This window comes from Cetorhinus maximus, chromosome 16, assembly GCF_964194155.1.
Source record: "Cetorhinus maximus chromosome 16, sCetMax3.hap1.1, whole genome shotgun sequence".
Classification (NCBI taxonomy): Eukaryota; Metazoa; Chordata; class Chondrichthyes; order Lamniformes; family Cetorhinidae; genus Cetorhinus; species Cetorhinus maximus.
Window position 1 is genome coordinate 53,194,030 of NC_135894.1, and position 20,963 is coordinate 53,214,992.

The 20,963-nt window shown below is 44.2% G+C and overlaps 1 protein-coding gene across 2 annotated transcripts in view; it reads right to left on the reverse strand.

The window, feature by feature from the left end:
• The window catches only part of pcyt1ba (phosphate cytidylyltransferase 1B, choline a), a 106,052-nt gene that overhangs the window by 69,059 nt on the left and 16,030 nt on the right, over positions 1-20,963 (reverse strand). Inside the window, exon 1 of one of the 2 annotated variants that reach the window (XM_078559830.1) lies at positions 8,557-8,975. The exons of the other annotated variant lie outside the window; for it this stretch is intronic. Within the exon in view, the coding sequence (XP_078415956.1) occupies positions 8,557-8,673 (117 nt within the window). The 5' untranslated portion in view covers positions 8,674-8,975. Of the gene's footprint in view, positions 1-8,556; positions 8,976-20,963 lie in introns of those variants that run through there. 2 annotated transcript variants of the gene reach the window in all.

Here is a 20,963-nt window from a genome sequence, read left to right on the forward strand (position 1 = left end):
GCAAGGCATTTGACAAGGTGCCACATGGCAGATTGTTCAGGAAAGTAAAAGCCCATTGGATTCAGGATAATGTGGCAAACTTGGTAAAAGGTTGGTTTTGTAACAGGAAACAAAGGTTAATGGTCGATGGATGCCCTTGTGAATGGAAAGTTGTCTCAAGTGGTGTTCCACAGGGCTCGGTGTTGGGACCCTTGCTGTTTGTGTTATATATTAACGATTTGGATGTGAACGGTGGGGAGGCACGATTGGGAAATTTGCAGATGACACAAAGATTGGCCGAGTAGTGGATAGTGTAGAGGATAGCCATAATTTCCAAAACAATATAGATGGGTTGGTGGAGTGGGTGGTAAAGTGGCAGATGGATTTTAACATAGAGAAGTGTGAGGTCATACATTTAGGGAGGTCAAACAGTTACAGAGATTATAAAATAAATGGGAATGTACTAAGAGGGGTGGATGAAGTGGGAGATCTTGGCATACAAGTACACAGGTCCATGAAGGCAGCAGTTCAAGTAGACAAGGTTGTAAAGAAGGCATATGGAATGCTCTCCTTCATTGGCAGAGGTATAGAATATAAAAGTAAGGATAAAATGTTTGAATTGTATAAAATACTGGTGAGGCCACAACTGGAGTATTGGAGTGTGCAGTTCTGGTCACCACTTTACAGGAAGGACGTAATAGTTCTGGAGGGAGTGCAGAGGAGATTTACAAGAACGTTGCCAGGGTTAGAAAAGTGTAGCTACGAGGAGAGATTGGATAGGTTGGGGTTATTTTCCCTGGAACGAAGAAGGCTGAGAGGTGACTGGATTGAGGTGTACAGAATTATGAGGGGAATAGATAGAGTGGACAGAATAAAATTGTTTCCCTTGATGAAGAATTCTAGAACCAGGGGACATAGATTCAAGATAAGTGGCAGAAGGCGTAGGGGGGATATGAGGAAGAAATTTTTTACGCAGAGGGTAGTGGGTGTCTGGAATTCGCTGCCCAAATTAGTGGTAGAGGCAGAAACTTTAAACTCTTTTAAAAAGTACCTGGATCTGCACCTAAAGTGCTGTAAACTGCAGGGCTATGGGCCGGGTGCAGGAAGGTGGGATTAGAAAGGGCACCTGGGTGTCCTCGGGCTGATATGGACAGGATGGGCCGAATGGCCTCCTTCTGTGCTGTAACTTTTCTATACTTTTTATGGTTCTATGGAAGCTGAAACAGAGATTTTATTGCAGAAGACTCCAATTCACCCCCTGGAAGTTCAGTTTCAGCATGCAGAGTCCAGAGTCTGCAAAGGCAAGCTAAATCTTTTTAAGTTCCAGGCTGCAACTAGTCCTGAGAACTCCTTTTACTAATCCAGAAGCGCCATTTGAACGAAACCCGTTGCTAAACCCGATCCCCAACTCCGAACTGCAACACATGGCCTCCAAGTTCAAAAAAGAAAAAAATATTATTCATTAATTGACTCAGCCTCTCAGGAACGTCGTGAGCATCTGATTCATAAAGCAGCAAGCCTGCATTGAATTTGAACGCCTCGCTACTCGAAACAGTAAACCGCTGAACGAAATAAGTCAGCAGACAGCCAACCCACTCAGCCATTGTTAAAAATATTTCCAGAAGCATGTTGCCGCCATTTTGCTGAGCCTGCCAAAACCTGCAAGTGCAGGAAATCCTTTGTACTGTAGTGAATGGCGATGCCATCTTGAAGGCCTGTAAGCTCTTAAAGTTGTACACACACGTTAAATGTCTTTAACATGGATCACAGTTCCACACTGTCAACTCCATTTGGACTCACTCAAGGCACAGACTAGTCACAAAATTGAGGTCTTTCGAGGAAAAGATTTTTAAGATACAGCATCACTTCTGGTTTAAATAAAAGGTCAGAAGAGCAAGTAAATACACTTTACTCAATAGGGCCAATTGCAGACAACATCATTGCACAAGAGGATATTTATGAGTAAAAGCAAAATACTGCAGATGCTGGAAATATGAAACAAAAACAAAAATAGATGGAAAAACTCAGCAGGTCTGACAGCATCTGCAGAGAGGAACACAGTTGATGTTTCGAGTCCGTATGACCCTATGAGTATCTGCCAAATTTGATGAAGTTCTAAAATCCTTTGACATTTATTTCAACTTGTGATCCAACAAAATACTGGAGAGAACAAATTCAATAAGAGGGTCCAACTGCTTGGGGAACCTAACAATTCCTTCATAAATGATATCTACAAAATGGCAGAGGGGTATGAATATTGTTGCAGATAGGGGAGAGAGGCAAATTGAATGCCTTTATTTTTCTCGCTGTCTGTCCGTAAGCAGATGTGTTTTAATTTTTGAAATAGGCTGTGGCATGTTTCTCCAAACCCTCTGCCTGTGAAGTCAATTTTAAAGTGACTCGCAGCAAACACTCTTTAGGCTCAACTCAGGAGGTATTGTTTATTCATACATTCAAACCCCGGGGATGGTCATTGCAACTACATACACACACGCACACCAGACTAACTCTCACACTCACACAAGCACACAAGGAGATAGGAAAGAAAAGAATTTTACAACTAGGAATAACTTAAAACAAAAAAAATAAAGATATGGATATTATGTAACTATCAGAGGCCTGGTGTCAGATTCTAGTGAGGGTTCCTTCACGTGGGAATTAAAGTTCAGGTGGGTTCAGCTAGCTGAAAGCAGGAGTTGCCAAATTCCTTCAAAGCTGTTGGTGGCGTAGCAAGATGAGGTTGGTATACAGAGACTTGATCCACTTAACAGGCGATGGCAGGAACCAGGTTTTGAGGAGGCTTGTCAGCCTGGAGTCCTGCTTCGGTATTGACAGGCTGGATGTTAACAGGAGACTGCCCTGGGGGTCCAGGAATGTAACATTAAAACTTTTCAGAGGCCAGAGGAGCTTAGGTCATGTGGTGTTGCCCATCAGTACGCCAGTTTCAGGGTAACAATCAGTTTCTACATCTCTGGTCAAATCCATCGTTCACCTTAGGAGATAGATGGTGATTATTAGTGCCTCCACAGGTATAACAAGTTTTGACGGCTCTCTTTATGTTATAAGTCCAGGTTGGGGAGACAAACCATCTGCTGCTCCCTTGTTTCGTTGATTGTAATGGGTCCACACAATGATAGGTGTGAGATTCCAGAAGAATGAGGATTGAGCTTTGTCCTGTAATTACTGAAAGAAATTTCCAGAACTGTAGCCAACTTGCAAATCATGTGACCTTTAGCAGGCATATTTTTGGACCAGCAAAGTCCATTTCTAAATAAGCAGAAAGTAAGGTTTGACTTAAGCAGTTTGTGATCTTTTTCTTGTCTTATGGATATGACAATATGGGGATTTACAGTCTGAACTCAGAGACAGAATAGTAGTGGGTGTTGCAGATGATTCACTCTCTAACCTCCTACAAGCAAAAGACAGTTGGTTGACACAGCACATACTGCAATTTCCAGCCAGCATGCCATAACCACAAGGGACGTTGGAACCTGATAGTATTCACTCACCATTGACAACAAAAAGCAGAGGTTGAGTGTACCACTAAACCATTTTTTGCAACAGGAATGCTCTTCCTCAGCCTCAGAGGGCTTCGAGATGGCCCACACAGAGGAAGAAGAAGAAAAAGCAGCGCCAAGGAGATGAATACCCTGTTTGTCCACCCTGCATGAAACGATTGACAGTAATAGGAACCATGGATCAACACAGCAGCCAAACCAACCAGGTGTGATTCAACATAAAGCAATGGAAGAAAAGAATGAAAGCATACCCAAATGCCAGACCAACCTCCCAGTCAACAGCAAGAACCTGAGTCAACAGAGTCTACCACTCTTCTGATAGAATGGCAAACAAGATGTGGAAGGGTTATAAGGCCTCCAGATCGCCTGAGCCTCTAACTTCAAGGACTTGAAGGGGGTAGATGGGGGAGTGAGAATGCCGTAATAATGCCAATAAAGTAATAGCAATAATGTTGGAATACCAATAAGACAGTAATTACAAGGTAAATGCATAAGACTAATAATAATTTAAGACATGAATTAAACTAGTGTAACTCCATATCCATGGGATAAAGACTTGGGGATGGGGGAGGTGTAGTATAAGGATCTGGCACATATGAATTAATGTGGGACTGAGTACAGTACCGCCCACACATTCATGTAAGAAGACACATGACCCAGACCTAGGATCAGTGTGTATTGAGCAAAGGCGTGTTAAGAGATAGCTCCTTGCCTGTACCCTTTATTGTATATATGTATACAGTTACAAGTAGTTAATAAAGACATGCTGTTAACATACAGAGGACTGCAAAGATTTCTTTAATAGACATTCTGTAACCAACACCATTCCAACAGTTTCCAGAGTTGCTAAAAGATGCTACAGGGAGCGGTGTGACATGAGCTGAAGTCATTTGTCCTAATTTCAAAGTTCGACACAAACCTCGTGCTCACAGACATAGGTAGAGTAGTTTGCATCCCCCTTAGACTACAGCATGACAGGGAGGATGGGAAGAGGCAACAAAGAGCAGGGTAAGCTGCGGGAAGAGGTGGGAGGAGAAGGGCTCTCAGCAGGAGGCCTTATCTTCCTAGGGTGTTCAAGAGGCAATACAAGAGCAAAATACTGTGGAGGCTGGAAATCTGAAATAAAAACAGAAAATGTTCAAAATATTCAGCAGGTCTGGCAACATCTGCAGAGAGAGAAAATTGTTATTGCAGCAGGGGTCCCGGCAACAGGCCCGAAAGCAGGGGGGGTCGGTAGGAATAACCTTGCTTCGGTGCTCTGCAGGACCTGGAGCCACAACCAAGTGGGCTCTGGGACACCAAGGTCAGTCAGGCAAGCCCCAGCAAGGAAGGGTGAGGGCAGATAGCACTGTTGCTGCAAGGGCATTGTCACCGTAGGGTAGGGTGGGCTTCCATGGGCCAAAGAGTGCCCAAATAGGAGGTCCCCCTGCAAGGCCTGCTGGGAAGCCACACGAGTTTACCTGACAGTATCCTCATACAGTTAAGGGCCTACCCAGCACTGGTAAAATGCCAGTGGTGGCATGGTGGCACTTAAATGGCTCAATTGGGAGTTGGGGGAGGGCTGTCTGCCACCTTCACCATAGCTGGCAAGGTGACCTGGTGATGTGAAGATGACGGGAACTCTGCCACCCATGTTCCTTTGCCATTTTACAGATCCAACCGCCTTCCAGCTGGTTCCCAAAGGGCTGGTAAAATTCAGCCCAGCTGATGGCCTTTCATCAGACCTTTCAGGGAGCAATTCCCGTCTGAATTGCAGGACTGAACTTCGGATTGGAACAGTGTGTCCGATGTCTCTGCTTCACCCGGGATGTCCTCACTGAAATCTGCCACTTGCTTCAGCCACAACTGCAACCTCAGGGCAGGGCACAGATGGTATTGCCTGTAGTTGTCAAGGAGGCCATAGCTATGAACTTCTATGCATCTGGCACCTCACTTCCAGGCCAGCTGCAGATATTCACAACATCTCTCAGTTTGCCCTCCATTTTGCATCACTGAGGCCATTGAGTCTTTGTATTCCAAAAGGGCTGAATATATTTCATCGAATGAACATATAGCTTCACTAGGATTGCAGGCTTCCCTATGGTACAGGGTGACATTGACTGTACTCAAAAACAGAAAATGCAGCTGCAAAACAGGCACTAAAGGACTGCATAAGTGTGATGACATGGTTTGATTTATACATTTGGTTTGGAATGTTTTTATCTGTTTATTTTTGCATTGTGGCCAAGCAAACACTGTGATGGTGAGTAACCAAGGAAAGCTAAGGTGTGGGACTGCAGGTGAGCGGGGAATTGAGGTTGTTATTGCTTCAGGTTTTCTTCAGATTTCCAGCATCCGTAGTATTTTGCTTTTATCTTGGCCGTACTCGTGTGGTTTTGTGGATACCACATGTCAACTCTGAGATGTGCCATCACCAGAAGGGTGCATGCAGGTCAATGCCTGGTATCTTGGTAGCAGTCATGATGCCTTCATTCTGTAGCAGTCTGCTGTGCCTTCTACATTTGAGCCACCAGAACAAACCAAAGGGTAGTCACAAGATGACAAGAGCAACTCCATGAAGACATAGCTCATAATTTTGCGCACAACCCATGTACAATTGAGCAGCATGCATATAACAAACGTTGTGCTGCCACATGAAATGTGATCCAGCAGACCTCTGAGGCATTTAAACAACTGCTGCCTGGACCACTCAGGCAGAGTGGGTGTCAAAATGCGTGGTGGTCTGGTGCATGCTGCACAACCTCACCATCTGGGTTCAGTCTTTGTCACCAACTATATGGCGACCAGTTGAGGAGGAGGAAGGAGACAAACAACACAGCCCCTTTCTGGCAGTACTATCTGTGATCAATTCATCCAACTGCAATACCAGCAAAAACAACCTCAATTCCCCACTCACCTGCAGTCCCACACCTTACCTTTCCTCGGTTACTCACCATCACAGTGTTTGCTTGGCCACAATGCAAAAATAAACAGATAAAAACATTCCAAACTAAATGTATAAATCAAACCATGTCATCACACTTATGCAGTCCTTTAGTGCCCATCTTGCAGCTGCCTTTGCCCGTCCTACTGCTCATACGTATCACCATGGTTGGTAGGAGGCTGCTGACTTTCAGTTGAGGAGACTGCAGATTGTGTTGGAAGATGGCGTCAAGCAGCTGTGGCTTCGGACTACATCACCTCAGCATGGACAACAGCAGTGTGGACTGCAAGGGCACTGGTGGATTGACAGGGGTGGGAGGACGAATCCTGAGAGAGGACAGCAGGTTTGTGCTCCATGAAGCCACTGCCACTCTCCTGGGTTGGTGCCTCAGCAACTCTGCATTGCGCAGTGTGTCAAGCCAGTGGTGCAGTTGGTGGAATATGGCATTTGAAGATTTATTCACTGACCTCGACCACGCATGTGAGAACATAAGAACACAAGAAATAGGAGCAGGAGTAGGCCATTCGGCCCCTCAAGCCTGTCCCGCCATTCAATAAGATCATGGTTGATCTGTCCCAGGCCTCAACTCCTCTTTCGTGACAGCTCCTCATAGCCCTCAACTCCCCAATATTTCAAAAATCTATCTACCTCCTCTTTAAATACTTTCAGTGATCTAGCCTCCACAACTTTCTAGGATAGAGAATTCCAGACATTCACTACCCTCTGAGAGAAGAAATTCCTTCACATCTCAGTTTTGAATGAGTGTCCCCTTATTCTGTAACTATGTCCCCTAGTTCAACATTCCCCCACTAGTGGAAGCATCTTCTCAACGTCCACCCTGTCAAGCTCCCTCAGGTCATTAAATATTTTGCAACATGGCATCCAGGTCCTGGCTAGACTCCTGGCATTGATCTCCACAGCTATCTGATCACTCTGCTTTCACAAGGTTTGTCTGGCGGGCTTTTTAACCCACTGTGGTAGAAGGCCTCTCTCCACTTCCTACACCAAGGCCTGCAGTGCAGTATCGGAAAATCTTGGTGCCCACTCTGTGCCATGTAGTGCCATTCTTGTGTTTTTCCAGCTCAGTATCAGTTGTAGAATGACTTCCAGCACCTGCTCCATCCTCAGTGCACCTCCCTTTTAAGTAACGTGGACCAGCTTTAACTTGAACACGCTAGCCTCACAATTTTGCACCCCCTGCTCAGGCATGCAGCCACAGGTGTGCTGGACGCATACTAGAATTGTTTAAATAAGCTAGCAGCATGAAGTTTGCGTTCTGCCTGCATCGGAAGCAATGGGCACAGGTTATACGTATATCACGAGCCTAACCCCGCTTTCTGGAGATTATCACATTTTGCGGCCTCTGAGTTTTAATTGGCTGCAGCTACCAGGTGATTGATCACATCAGTTCATTGCTCTAAATCAACAGATACTACTTTTCTTGTTTAGTTAACTGCCACAACCTTGTTTAGTCATCAAAACATTGTGCAGAAGCTAAAGACAAAAAACCAATTCTGCCATTTGCTGTGACTGCTATTTTATGTTGCAAATAACTCATTCTGTGTATGATCTGTTGGCTTCCCAACAGTTTTGGCTTTGTACAAATCACTGAACTCTTGCAGCTTATTTTTATTCACACTTTCAATCTGATGGCAGAATTTTTAATCCATATGATACAGTTTCAATTTCAGAGGATGAGATACTCAGTAATATTGAACTATTGTATATTTGTTGTGTTCTGCACCACAATATAACATCCAGTGCAATTTGTAATGAAAGGAGAATTAATCACTAAAGTGGGTAAGGAAGCATTTCATTATATTGCAAATATTTTAATTGTTAAATCTCCAAGCATCCCCTTGTAGACTATGTTTCTTTCCTTCACAGCTGTAGGAGTGACTGTGGATCCTATCTCCCTGAATAATTAGGCATGAAAACAATGAGGCTGTCTAATTTACTGGCCACAGTAAACACACAATAAGGGGCACAGCTAACTGAGGCATTGTTTTAAAACTACTCAGAGGATCATATTGTGTTGCTCCCTTTCCCCTGATGAAACTATATGCCATCTCCGTACTTAACGACCATATATATATATATATTATATATATCAGAGATATCTATTATTTGACTCACCGTACGAGGCTGAGGGCAGGTGTGTTCTATTTCCTCCATAGTCTTTGATGGAAGCTTATAACAGGAGGATTTTGGGATACCTTCTAGTGACTCAGCATCAAATTTAAGAACTGGCATGACCGAGGAAAAGCTGCTGTCTCCACAACCTAACTCCACCGATCACTTTATTGTCCGTCAATTCTTTTTCCCCGTGCTATTTTAATTTCACACCCCCTAGGGAAACATGAACATTATTCTCTCATATAAACTACAAGGCAGGGCCTTCAGCTGTCGCTATAACAACCATTCAGTAGGTTTGTTACTACCTCACTAAGCACATTCATTTACATAATGTGCACTGGTTGGCTGTTTCCACTATGAGATGAGAGTAAAAGCAAGGCACATAATTCTGTTGCTGAGCTAGAGACAGTGACGACTTCAGCCTGAGCCAAGAGGGGAGGCAGATGAGGGGGGGAGGTCGGGGGAAGTCAAAACACATTTGCAGGTAAACAGACTTCTAGATTCCCCATAATTATTTACCCGGATCTGAAAATTGAGATCGTTGAGCAAAGTGTGGGGAATTAATAGCCTGTCTACCACATTAGTGTCACTATTGCTGATGGATACTATAATGGATTTGCTTAAACAATGATTGCATCTTTAATAGTGGTCATAGCTGCAGATTATACTGACACTGTTACATACAAATATTAGCTGTTTCTACTAAACAAAATAAACTTACTATGTGCACTGCAGTATAAGATTATTTTCTCATTTACTTAGCACTTTGATACATATTTAAATTGTAACACATTTAATAGGAACATAGGAAATTGGAGCAGGAGTAGACTATTCGGCCCCTTGAGCTTGCTCTGTCATTCAACTAGATCATGGCTGATCTTCCACCTCAACGCCATTTTCCCACACTACCCCCATATCCCTTCATATCTTTAATATCTAGAACCTATCGATTCCTGTTTGGAATGTAACTCAATGGCTGAGCCCCCAAAGCCCTAGAGAATTCCAAAGATTCACCACTCTCTGAGTAAAGAAATTTCTCCTCATCTCAGTCCTAAATGGCCTACCTGTTATTCTGAGACTGTATCCCCTGTTTCTAGATCCCCCCCAACCCCATTCCCAGCCAGGGGAACCATCCTTTCTGCATCTATCCATAGACTCATAGACTTTTACAGCGCAGAAGGAGGCCATTTGGCCCAACGTGTCCACATTGGTCAGCAAAAATCTGACTACACTAATCCCATTTTCTAGCGCTTGACCCGTAGCCTAGAGGCTATGGCAACGCAAGTGAATATCTAAATACTTCTTAAATGTTACAAGAGTTTCTGACTCAACCACCCTTTCAGGCAGTGAGTTCCAGATTTCCACCACCCTCTGGGTGAAAAAATTTCTCCTCAACTCCCCTCTTAGCCTTCTACCTCTTACCTTAAATCTACGGCCCCAGGTTATTGACCCCTCTACTAATGGAAAAGTGCCTTCCTATCCACCCTATCTATGTCCTTCATAACCTTATACACCTCTATCAGGTCCCCTCTCAACCTTCGCCACTCCAAGAAAAAATAACCTCAGCCTATTCAATCTTTCCTCATAGCTCAGACCCTCCAGCCCAGGCAGCATCCTGGTAAATCTCCTCTACACCCTCTCCAGTGCAATCACTTCCTTCCTATAATGTGGTGACCAGAACTGCATGCAGTACTCCAATTGCGGCCTAACCAGCGTTTTATACAGTTCCAGCATAACCTCCCTGCTCTTGTATTCTACGCCTCAGCTAATAAAGGCAAATATCCCATTTGCCTTCTTAACCACCTTATCTACCTGCCCTGCTACCTTCAGGGATCTATGGATATGCACACCAAGGCCGCTCTGATCTTCAGTACTTTCTAGGGTCCTACCATTCGTAGTGTCATATCTTGCCTTATTAGCCCCCCCCCCACCGAAGTGTATTACCTCACACCTTTCTGGGTTGAATTCCATTTGCCACTGCTCTGCCCACCTGACCAGTCCATTTATATCCCGGTCTCCTCAATCTCTCCTCATAGGACAATCCAGCCATCCCAGGGATCAGTCTGGTGAACCTTCATTGCACTCACTCTACGGCAAGTATATCCTTCCTTAGGTAAGGAGACCAAAACTGTACACATTACTCCAGGTGTGGTCTCACCAAGGCTCTATACAATTGCAGCAAGACATCTTTATTCCTGTACTCAAATCCTCTTGCAACAAAGGCCAACATAACCATTTGCTTTCCTAATTGCTTATTGCACCTGCATGTTGGCTTTCAGTGACTAATGAACAAGGAGACCCAAGGTCCCTTTAGATATCAACACTTGCCAATCTCTCGCTATCTAAGAAATACTCTGCATTTCTGTCTTTCCTACCAAAGTGGATAGCTTCACATTTTTCCACATTATATTCCATCTGTCATGTTCTTGCCCATTCACTTAGTCTGTCTAAATCCCTTTGAAGCCTCTGCATCCTCCTCACACAACTCACATTCCCACCTAGTTTTGTGTCATCAGAAAACTTGTAAATATTACATTTGCTCCCCAAATCCAAATCATTGATATAGATTGTGAATAACTGGGGGCCCAAGCACTGACCCTTGCAGTACCCCACTAGTCACAGCCTGACAACCTGAGACTGACCAATTTATTCCTACTCTTTGTTTCCTATCCGTTAACCAATTTTCAATCCATGTGCTCTAATTTTGCTTACTAACCTCCTGTGTGGGACCTTATTGAAAGCTTTCCGCAAATCTAAATACATCACATCCACTGGTTCCCCCTTATCTATTCTGTTAGTTACATCCTCAAAAAACTCTAACAGGTTTGTCAAACATGATTTCCCTTTTCATAAATCCATGTTGACTTTTCCCAATCCTAGCATTATTTTCTAAGTTACCACATCCTTCATAACAGATTCTAGCATTTTCCCTACTATTGATGTCAGGCTAACCAGTCTGCAGATTCCTGTTTTCCCTTTCCCTCCTTTCTTACATACTGAGGTTACATTTGCTACCTCCTGCAGGAACTATTCCAGAATCTATAGAAGTTTGGAAGATGACCACCAATGCATCCATTATCTCTACAGGCACCTTTTTCAACACTTTGGGATGTAGAGCATCAGGTCCAGAGGTTTATCAACTCTCAGTCCCATTCATTTCTCCAGTATTACCTTTTCACTAATACTAATTTTGTTCAATTCCTCATTCTCACTAGTCCCTTAGCTTTATACTATTCCTGGGTGGTTTTTTATATCTTCCTCTGAGAAGACAGGCACAAAGGGCTAGATTTTCAATGAGTCAGGATGATTCGGGAGCTGCCAATCAAGCAATGTTTTCTCTGGGACTCAGCTGTTTCAACAAGTTTAATGGATGCCTGGGCTCTCAGCCAAGCATCACATCCATTACTCTCCTTGAGATAGCTGTGTCCCAGAGAAAACATTGCTTAATTGACAGCTTTGGTTCTCTGATTCCTGTGGTCAATTTCACAATGTTTATTTACACAAGGTTAAGTGGTTTCAAGCGTTTGAGATTTCTGCTATTGATACTTTAAAGGGTCTGAATGATTGACACTTTTATTACCTTGTAGTGAAATAACTATTTTTTAACATAGTGGAAAGTACTGAATGCATGAATGAATTTTTTTACACATCCTACTGTCACTATAGGATTCATTTGTTCTACACAGTGTATAGTGGATCAATGGGCATATAAGTGCCATAGCTTGGCATAGAGGGCATGAGGGACATAGAAGTGGGTGAATGTCTTAGCTTGGCATAGTGGGTATAAAGGGCCATGGGGGTGTGGGTGGGGGGTCATAGCAGGCATTTGGGCATGAGGTGGCATTGATGGGGCATGGGGAGTGTGTGGGAGTGAGGGGGTGTTAGGGATGAGGGCTAGAGGGGCTTTGTATTTTTATTTTAACTGGGTTAAGCCCCACAGCACTGAGGAGGGCCTTTTAAATGGCCTGCTGCGACACTGGGCAGCCCCTGTGTCTGCCTCCAAATGTCTCCCTGGGTTGGCTGGCCCAACTCCAGTCCACACCAGACCCCACCAATGAAGATCCTGTTTTTGTGGGCACTTTCTCCCTAGATGGGCGGGACATGCTGGGAATTTTCCCAACTCCCGCTACCCACATCAAGCATGAAAATTCAGGCCAAAGTATTTGTTTAGTTTCTCTGCCATTTCCTTTTTCCCCATTATAAATTCTCCTGTCTCTGCTTGTAGTGGGCCCACATTTGTCTTTGCTAATCTTTTTCTTTTTACATACCTATAGGAGCTTTTGCAGTCCATTTTTATGTTTCTCATGAGTTTACGTTCATATTCTATTTTCTCTTTCTTTATGAGTTTCTTGGTCCTCCTTTGCTGAATTCTAAAATGCTTTTAATCCTCAGGCTTACTACATTTTTTGGCAAATTTATAAGCATCTTCCTTTGATCTAATGCAACCATTAACTTCTTTTATTAGCTATGGTTGGATCATCTTTCCTGCTGGGTTTTTGTGTCTCAAAAAAATTTAAACTTTTTGTAAAACATGCATTAATTATTTAACGGCTAGCCATTGCCTGTTTACCTTCATACCTTTCAATGTAATTTCCCAATCTACCACAGCCAATTTGCCCCTCATACCTTCTTAGTTCCCTTTGTTTAGAGAGTCTCGGATTGACCTACATCACTTTCAAACCTCATGTAAAATTCTATCATATTATGATCATTCTTCCCTTGAGGTTCCTTTGCAATGAGATTATCAATTACCCCTTTTCATTGCACTATGCTAGATCTAAAATAGTCCATTCTCTAGTTGGTTCCTCAACATGCTCTTCTAGAAAGCCATCTCATATACATTCCAGGAATTTGTGCTCCACAGCACTAGTGCTACATAGGTCTACCCAGTCTATATGTCGATTGAAGTCCCCCATGATTACTGTATTACACTTGTTAAATGCACTTCCAATTCCCTGATTTATACTGTGCCCTACATTATCTCTACTGTTTGGTGGCCTATTGACAATTCCTACCAATATTTGCTGCCCCTTGCTGTTGCTTAGCTCCATCCAAACTGATTCTACTGATTTTGTCCAGTTGACTGTAGAGATTAAATACTTTTAATAATTCTCAGTATGTGGTCATTGCTGGCAAGGCCTTATTTATTGTCCTTCCCTAGTCACCTGAGAAGGTGGTGGTCATCCTTTTCTTGAACCACTGCAGTCTGTTTGGTGAAGGTGACACGTCAATTTTGTTTGTTAGAGAGTTCCAAGATTTTGACCCAGTGACTGTGAAGGAATGGTGATATATGTCCTAGTCTGATGGTGAACCGCTTGGAGGAAATTTGCAGATGATATGGTTTCCATGCACCTGCTCCACTTGTCCATCTAGGTGATGGTGGTCAAGGATATTTTTGCTGTGGAAAAGGTGCCAATTTCATGGACTGCTTTATCCTGGATGTTTTCAAGCTTTTTGAGTTTTATTGTAGCTGCTGCCATTCAGGAAAGTGAAGGATAATCTACCGTACTCTTGACTTGTGCCTTACAGGTGTCAGGGAGTTGGATATTGATGGTAGGGGGCTTGGTGATGAAAATCCTACTGAATGTCAAGATGAGGTGGTTAGACTCTTTCTTGTAATAGATGATCATTGCCTGACACTTGTGTGATGCAATTGGAACTTGGCGCTTATCAGCCCCTGCTACATGGGAGAATGGAGTGCTTCATTATCTGAGGAATAATGAATGGAGCTGAACACAGTACAATCATCAGGAAATACATCTATATTTGACTATATGATGGAGGAAAATCCATTGATGTAGCATGTGAAGATAGTTGGGCCTAGGACACTGATCTGAGAAATTTATGCAGTGATACCCTGGGGCTGAATCAATTGGCTTCTAACACTCACTATCTTTTTTTAAAAATTTGTTCATGGGACATGGGCATCACTGGCTGGGCCAGCATTTATTGCACATCCCTAATAGCTCTGTTCTGGGGACTTTTAAGAGTCAACCACATTGCTATGGATCTGGAGGCATATGTAGATGATCAAGTAAGGGTAGCAGATCTCCTTCCCTATAGGGCATTAGTGAATCAGATGGGTTTTTACAACAATTGGCAATGGTTTCATGGTCATCATCAGACTTTTAATTCCAGATTTTTATTGAATTCAAATTTCATCATCTGCTGTGGTGGGATTCAAACCTGGTTCCCCAGAAAATTACCCTGGGTCTTCTGGAATACTAGTCAGTGACAATACCACTATGCCACCACCTCCCCTACTAAGCATGATCTGAGTTATTGGAGACTTTTTCCCCAGTCCCCATTGACTAAAATTTCACCAGGTCCCCTGATATCATATTTACTCAAATGGATGTTGACTCCAAGAGCAGACACCTCATGTGACCTCTGGAATTCAAGCTCTTGTGTCTACGTCTGGACCAAGACTAAAATTAGGTGGGGTGCACAGTGCTCCTGAAGGAATCCCAATTGAGCATCACTGGTCTGGTTATTGGTGAGTACATGCTGCTTAATAGCACTATTGAAGAGTTCTTTCAACACTTTACTGATGATCGGGAGTAGATTGATAGCACAGTGAGTGACCAGTTTGGACTTGGCTTGCTTTTTGTGTACAGAAAATAACTGGATAATATTAGACATTGGTGGGAGTTACAGGTCTTATACCAATAATGGAACAATAATAATTGATTAGGTACATGGCAAGTTTTCAAGCATAGCTCACCAGCGTTTCAGTGGGGGTCCATAGCCTCTGCTGTATCAATGCCTGTAGCTATTTGTTGAGTGAATCAAAGTGGCTGAAGACTGGAATCCGTGATGATGAGGACTTCAGGAGGAGGATTGTCCACTTGACACTTTTGGCTGAAGATATTTGCAAATACATTAACCTTGTCTTTTACATGTACATGCCGAGTCCTGCTATTGTTGAGATTGAGAATGCTGATTTTAAAAAAAATTTTCATGGGAGGTGGGCATTGCTGGCAAGGCCAGCATTTGTTACATTTGTTGTCCATCCCTAATTGCCCTTGAGGGGATGGTGGTGATCTGTCTTCTTGAACCGCTACAGTCCATGTGGTGTAGACACACCCACTGTGGTGTTAGGGAGGGAGTTCTAGGATTTTGACCCAGCGACAGTGAAGGAACAACGAAATAGTTCCAAGTTGTGTTGTTTGGAGAGGAACTTGCAGGTGGTGGTGTTCCCATGCATCTGCTGCCCTTGTCCTTCTAGGTGGTAGAAGTCACAGGTTTGGAAGGTGCTGATGAAAGAACCAAGGTGAGTTGCTGCAGTGCATCTTGTAAATGGTACACACTGCTACCACTGTGTGTCCATGGTGGAGGAAGTAAATGTTTAATGACTCACAGGGTTTCCTACTCCCATTGGTTGCCAATTGTCCGGGTTGGTCACTGGTTTAATGGTGATGGAGGAGTGAGGGGTGTGCTTGGTCATGAGGTTACAAGTTGAGGTGGAATACAATGCTGCTGATGGCTCACATCACCTCATGGATGTGCAGTTTCAACTGCAAGATCTGGTCTTAATCTATTCTGCTTAGCATGATTGTAGTGCCCCATGTCACGATTTATTTCTTATTCTTTCACAGGATTTGGGCATTGCTGGATAGGCCAGCATTTATTGCCCATCCCTAATTGCCTTTGAGAAGGTGGTGGTGAGCTGCCTTCTTGAACTGCTGCAGTCCATGTGGTATAGGAACACCCACACATCCACAGTGCTGTTAGGAAAGGAATTCCAGGATTTTGACCCACCGTCAGTGAAGGAACAGCGATATATTTCCAAACCAGGAGTGACTTGAAGAGGAACTTGCAGGTGGTGGTGTTCCCATGTTCCTGCTCCCTTTACCCTTCTAGGTGGTAGAGGTCTCTTGTCGAAGATGGTCATTGCCTGGCACTTGTGTGGCACAAATGTTACTTGCCGCTTATCAGTCCAAGCAGGTTTGAAGGCGCTGTTGAAAGAGCCTTGGTGAGTTGCTGCACTGCATCTTGTAAATGGCACGTATTGCTACCACTGTGTGTGGTGGTGGAGTGGGTGGATGTTAAAGGTGGTGGATGGGGTGCCAATCAAGCGGGCTGCTTTATCCTGGATGGTGTCAAGCCTCCTGAATGTTGCTGGAGCTGCACTCATCCAGGCAAGTGGAGAGTATTCCGTGACACTCCTGACTTGTGCCTTGTAGATGGTGGACAGGCTTTGGGGAGTCAGGAACTGAGTTACTCTCTGCAGAATGCCCAACCTCTGACCTGCTCTTGTAGCCACAGTATTGATATGGCTGGTCCAGTTCAGTTTCTGGATAGTGGTAACCCCCAGGATGTTGATAGTGTGGGATTCCGCAATGGTAATGCCATTGAATGTCAAAGGGAGATGGTTGGATTCTCTCTTGTCGGAGATGGTCATTGCCTGGCACTTGTGTAGCACAAATGTTACTTGCCACATATCAGCCCAAGCCTGAATATTGTCCAGGTCTTGCTGCATATGGACACGGACTACCTCATTATCTGAGGAGCCGCAAATGGTACTGAACATTTTGCAATCATCAGTGAACATCTCCACTTTCGACCTTATGATGGAAGGAAGATCATTGATGAAGCAGCTGAAGGTGGTTGGGCCTAGGACACTACCCTGAGGAACTCCTGCAGGGATGTCCTGGAGCTGAGATGATTGACCTCCAACAACCACAACCATCTTCCTTTGTGAGAGGTCTGAATCCAACCAGTGGAGAGTTTTCCCCCGATTCCCATTGACTCCAGTCTTGCTAGGGCTCCTTAATGCCACATTTGGTCAAATGCGGCCTTGATATCAAGGACAGTCACTCTCACCCCACCTCTTGCATTCAGCTCTTTTTTCCATGTTTGGACTAATGCTGCAACAAGGCCAGGTCCTGGCGGAACCCAAACTGAGCATCAGTGAGCAGGTTATTGCTGAGTAAGTGCTGCTTGATAGCACTGTCAGCGACCCCTTCAAACACTTTGCTGACGATTGAGAGTAGACTGATGGGGCAGTAATTGGCCGGGTTGGATTTGTTCTGCTTTTTGCGGACAGGACATACCTGGGTAATTTTCCACGTAGCCGGGTAGATGCCAGTGTTGCAACTGTACTGGAACAGCTTAGCTAAGGGCACAGCTATTTCTGGAGCACAAGTCTTCAGTGCTATTGCTGGAATATTGTCGGGGCCCATAGCCTTTGCAGTATCCAGTTCCTTCAGCTGGTTCTTGATATCACGTGGAGTGAATCGAATTGGTTGAAGACCAGCATCTGTGATGCTGGGGACCTCCGGAGGAGACCAGGATGATCAGCCACTTGGAGCTCCTGGCTGAAGATTGTAGCAAATGCTTCAGCCTTATCTTTTGCACTGCTGTGCTGGGCTCCCCCATCATTGAGGATGGGGATATTTGTGGAACCTCCTCCCCCAGTGAGTTGTCGAATCGTCCATCACCATTCACGACTGGATGTGGCAGGACTGCAGAGCTTAGATCTAATCTGTTGGTAGTGGGATCGTTTAGCTCTGTCCATTGCGTGCTGCCTATGCTGTTTGGCATGCAAGTAGTCCTGTGTTATAGCTTCACCAGGCTGACACCTCATTTTTAGGTATGCCTGGTGCTGCTCCTGGCATGCCTTCCTGCACTCTTCATTGAACCAGGGTTGATACCCTGGCTTGTTGGTAATAGTAGATGGGGGAAATGCAGGCCATGAGTTTACAGACTGTGGTTCAATACAATTTTGTTGCTGCTGATGGCCCACAGTGCCTAATGGACGCCCAATTTTGAGTTGCTAAATCTGTTCAAAATCCCATTTAGCATGGTGCTGGTGCCACATAACATGACAGAGGTATCCTTGCAATACTGTCATGGACAGATGCACCTGCGACAGGTAGATAGTTGACGTTGAGGTCAAGTATGTTTTTCCCTCACCACCTGCTGCAGATTCAGTCTAGCAGCTATGTCCTTTAGGACTCAGCCAGCTTGGCAATTAGCTGTGCTACTGAGCCACTCTTGGTGATGGGCATTGAAGTCCCCCACCCAGAGTACATTCTGTGCCCTTGCCACTTTCAGTGGTTACTCCAAGTGATGCTCAACATGGAGGAGTACTGATTCATCAGCTGATGGGGTGTTATAGCTGGTAATCAGCAGGATTGACCATGTTTGGCCAGATGACTTCATGGGGTCCAAGGTCGATGTTGAGTACTCCCAGGGCAACTCCCTCCCGACTGTATGCTACTGTGCCGCTACCTCTCCCAGTGACAGGATAAACCAGGGACAGCGATGGTGGTGTCTGAGACATTGTCTGGGATTTTCCGGCCCACTTGTTGGGACCCAGCAGGCCAGCCAGGAGTCCACTGACTTTTGGATGGGGCTGCAAATTCTTGGCAATTGTTGTTAGGGCATGATTCTGTGAGTATGACTATCTCAGGCTGTTGCTTGACTAGTCCGTGAGACAGCTCTCCCAATTTTGGCACTAGCCCCCAGATGTTAGTAAGGAGGACTTTGCAGAGTCAACAGGGCTGGGCTTGTTGTTGTCGTTTCTGGTGCCTAGGGCACCTAAGTTGATGCCAGGTGATCCGTTCAGTTTCTTTCCTTTTTGTAGGCATTGTAGCAGTTTTGATACAGCTGAGTGGTTTGCTCGGCCACTTCAGAGTCAACCACGTTGATTTTGGTCTAGAGTCACATGTAGGCCAGACCAGGTAAGGATGGAAGATTCCTTTCTCTAAAGGACATTAGTGAACCAGATGGGTTTTTACAACAATTGACAATGGTTTAATGGTCGCTATTACTGAATCTAGCTTTTTACGTCCAGGTTTCCAAGTTAATTGAATTTAATTTAATTGTTTACTTCCAATTTAACTTCCACCAGCTGCCATGTCCCCAGAGCATTAGCCTGGGCCTTTGGATTACTAGTCTGGTGACATTACGCCACCACCTCCCCTAAGTATGTCCTCAATGTGAAGATGGAACTTAGTATCCACAAGGTATGTGTGATGGTCACTTATACAAATACGATCATGGACAGATAAATTTGTGAAGACAAGGTCAGGTAGGTTGCTTCCACCCATTTTCTCCTCTCACCACTGGCCGCAACCCCATTACAACAACATTATCCTTCAGAACTCAACCAACTAGGTCAGTAGTGGTACTACCAGACCACTCTTGGCAATGAATATTAATGACCCCACTCAGTGCACATTCTTTGTCATTGCTACCCTCAGTGCTTCTCCAAGATGATTTTAACGTGGAGGAGTGTTGTTTCATCAGATGAGGGAGGGCGGTGAGTAAAAATCAACAGGAGTTGCTTTGCCCATGTTTGCCCTGATACCCTGAGCATTCAGTATTGAGGATCACTCTCACCCAACTGGATATCAATGCAGCATTGCCTCTGGTGGGTTGGGCCTGTGGCGACACATGATGTCACCAGGGTTAGTGATAGAGGAGTCGGAGATGTTGACTGATAAATAGGATTCTGTGAGTATGACAATGTCAGGCCGTTGCTTGACTTGTGCGTGGGGCAATTCTCCCAGCCTTGGCACCAGCCGCAGATTTTAGTGAGAGGAAGTGGGTGTGCCTTCATTGTGTCCTGTTTCAATGCCACAGCACAGCTGAGTGGCCTGTCTGTTTTTAATCTTGTTATTCTTTGTAGTTGTTTTTGATACAGCTTCGAACAGGGCTACATTCTGCTACTGATTACATTTTGAAAAGTTAGTTTAGTGTGAATGTCCAGTTCCTCTGTTACCTTTCCTAACATGTTAACTCCAGACCATCCGTGGACCACCTGCAGGGATGCAGATGACCTGTTCCGACGCTTCTAACAACGTTTCTTTGTGTTCAGCAATAGAAAATACACAATAATGGCCAGAATGGGTCCTTCTTTGATTTTTCCTCACTTCCCATGGAAGGAGCTTGATCTCTGCTTGACATCTCCCCAGAGCAACAAGATTGAGATCAGCAATTCAAAAGTACAAGGATTGAACCTACATGATGTCACTTGTGTAATGCCAGGCAATACTGCACTGTAAATAATACGTTGCATAAGCACTAAATGATACTGAGTCATCGCTGATTTGAAAAGGTCATCAAGCTGAAATTTTAACTCTGTTTCTCTCCCCACAGATGCTGCCTGACCTGTGCGTTTCCAGCATTTTGTTTTTAAATTAGATGATATTGAGTATCTGGGTCAATAGCTCACGGAGATCACTTACATTTTCTCACACAATTTGTTTGTGGTCTCATTTTCTACATCTGGTCCATTGAAGCTATGACACTGACTGCTAAATCTGGAAACTAATAAATGGAGATTTTGCTAAAGCTTTCTGGTAATTCAGTGACAGAATAAGCTGCCTGATGTGTTGGTTTACACACAGTTTGATATAAAATCACTCATTTGCAGAAGGTTTCCGAAAATGTGTATT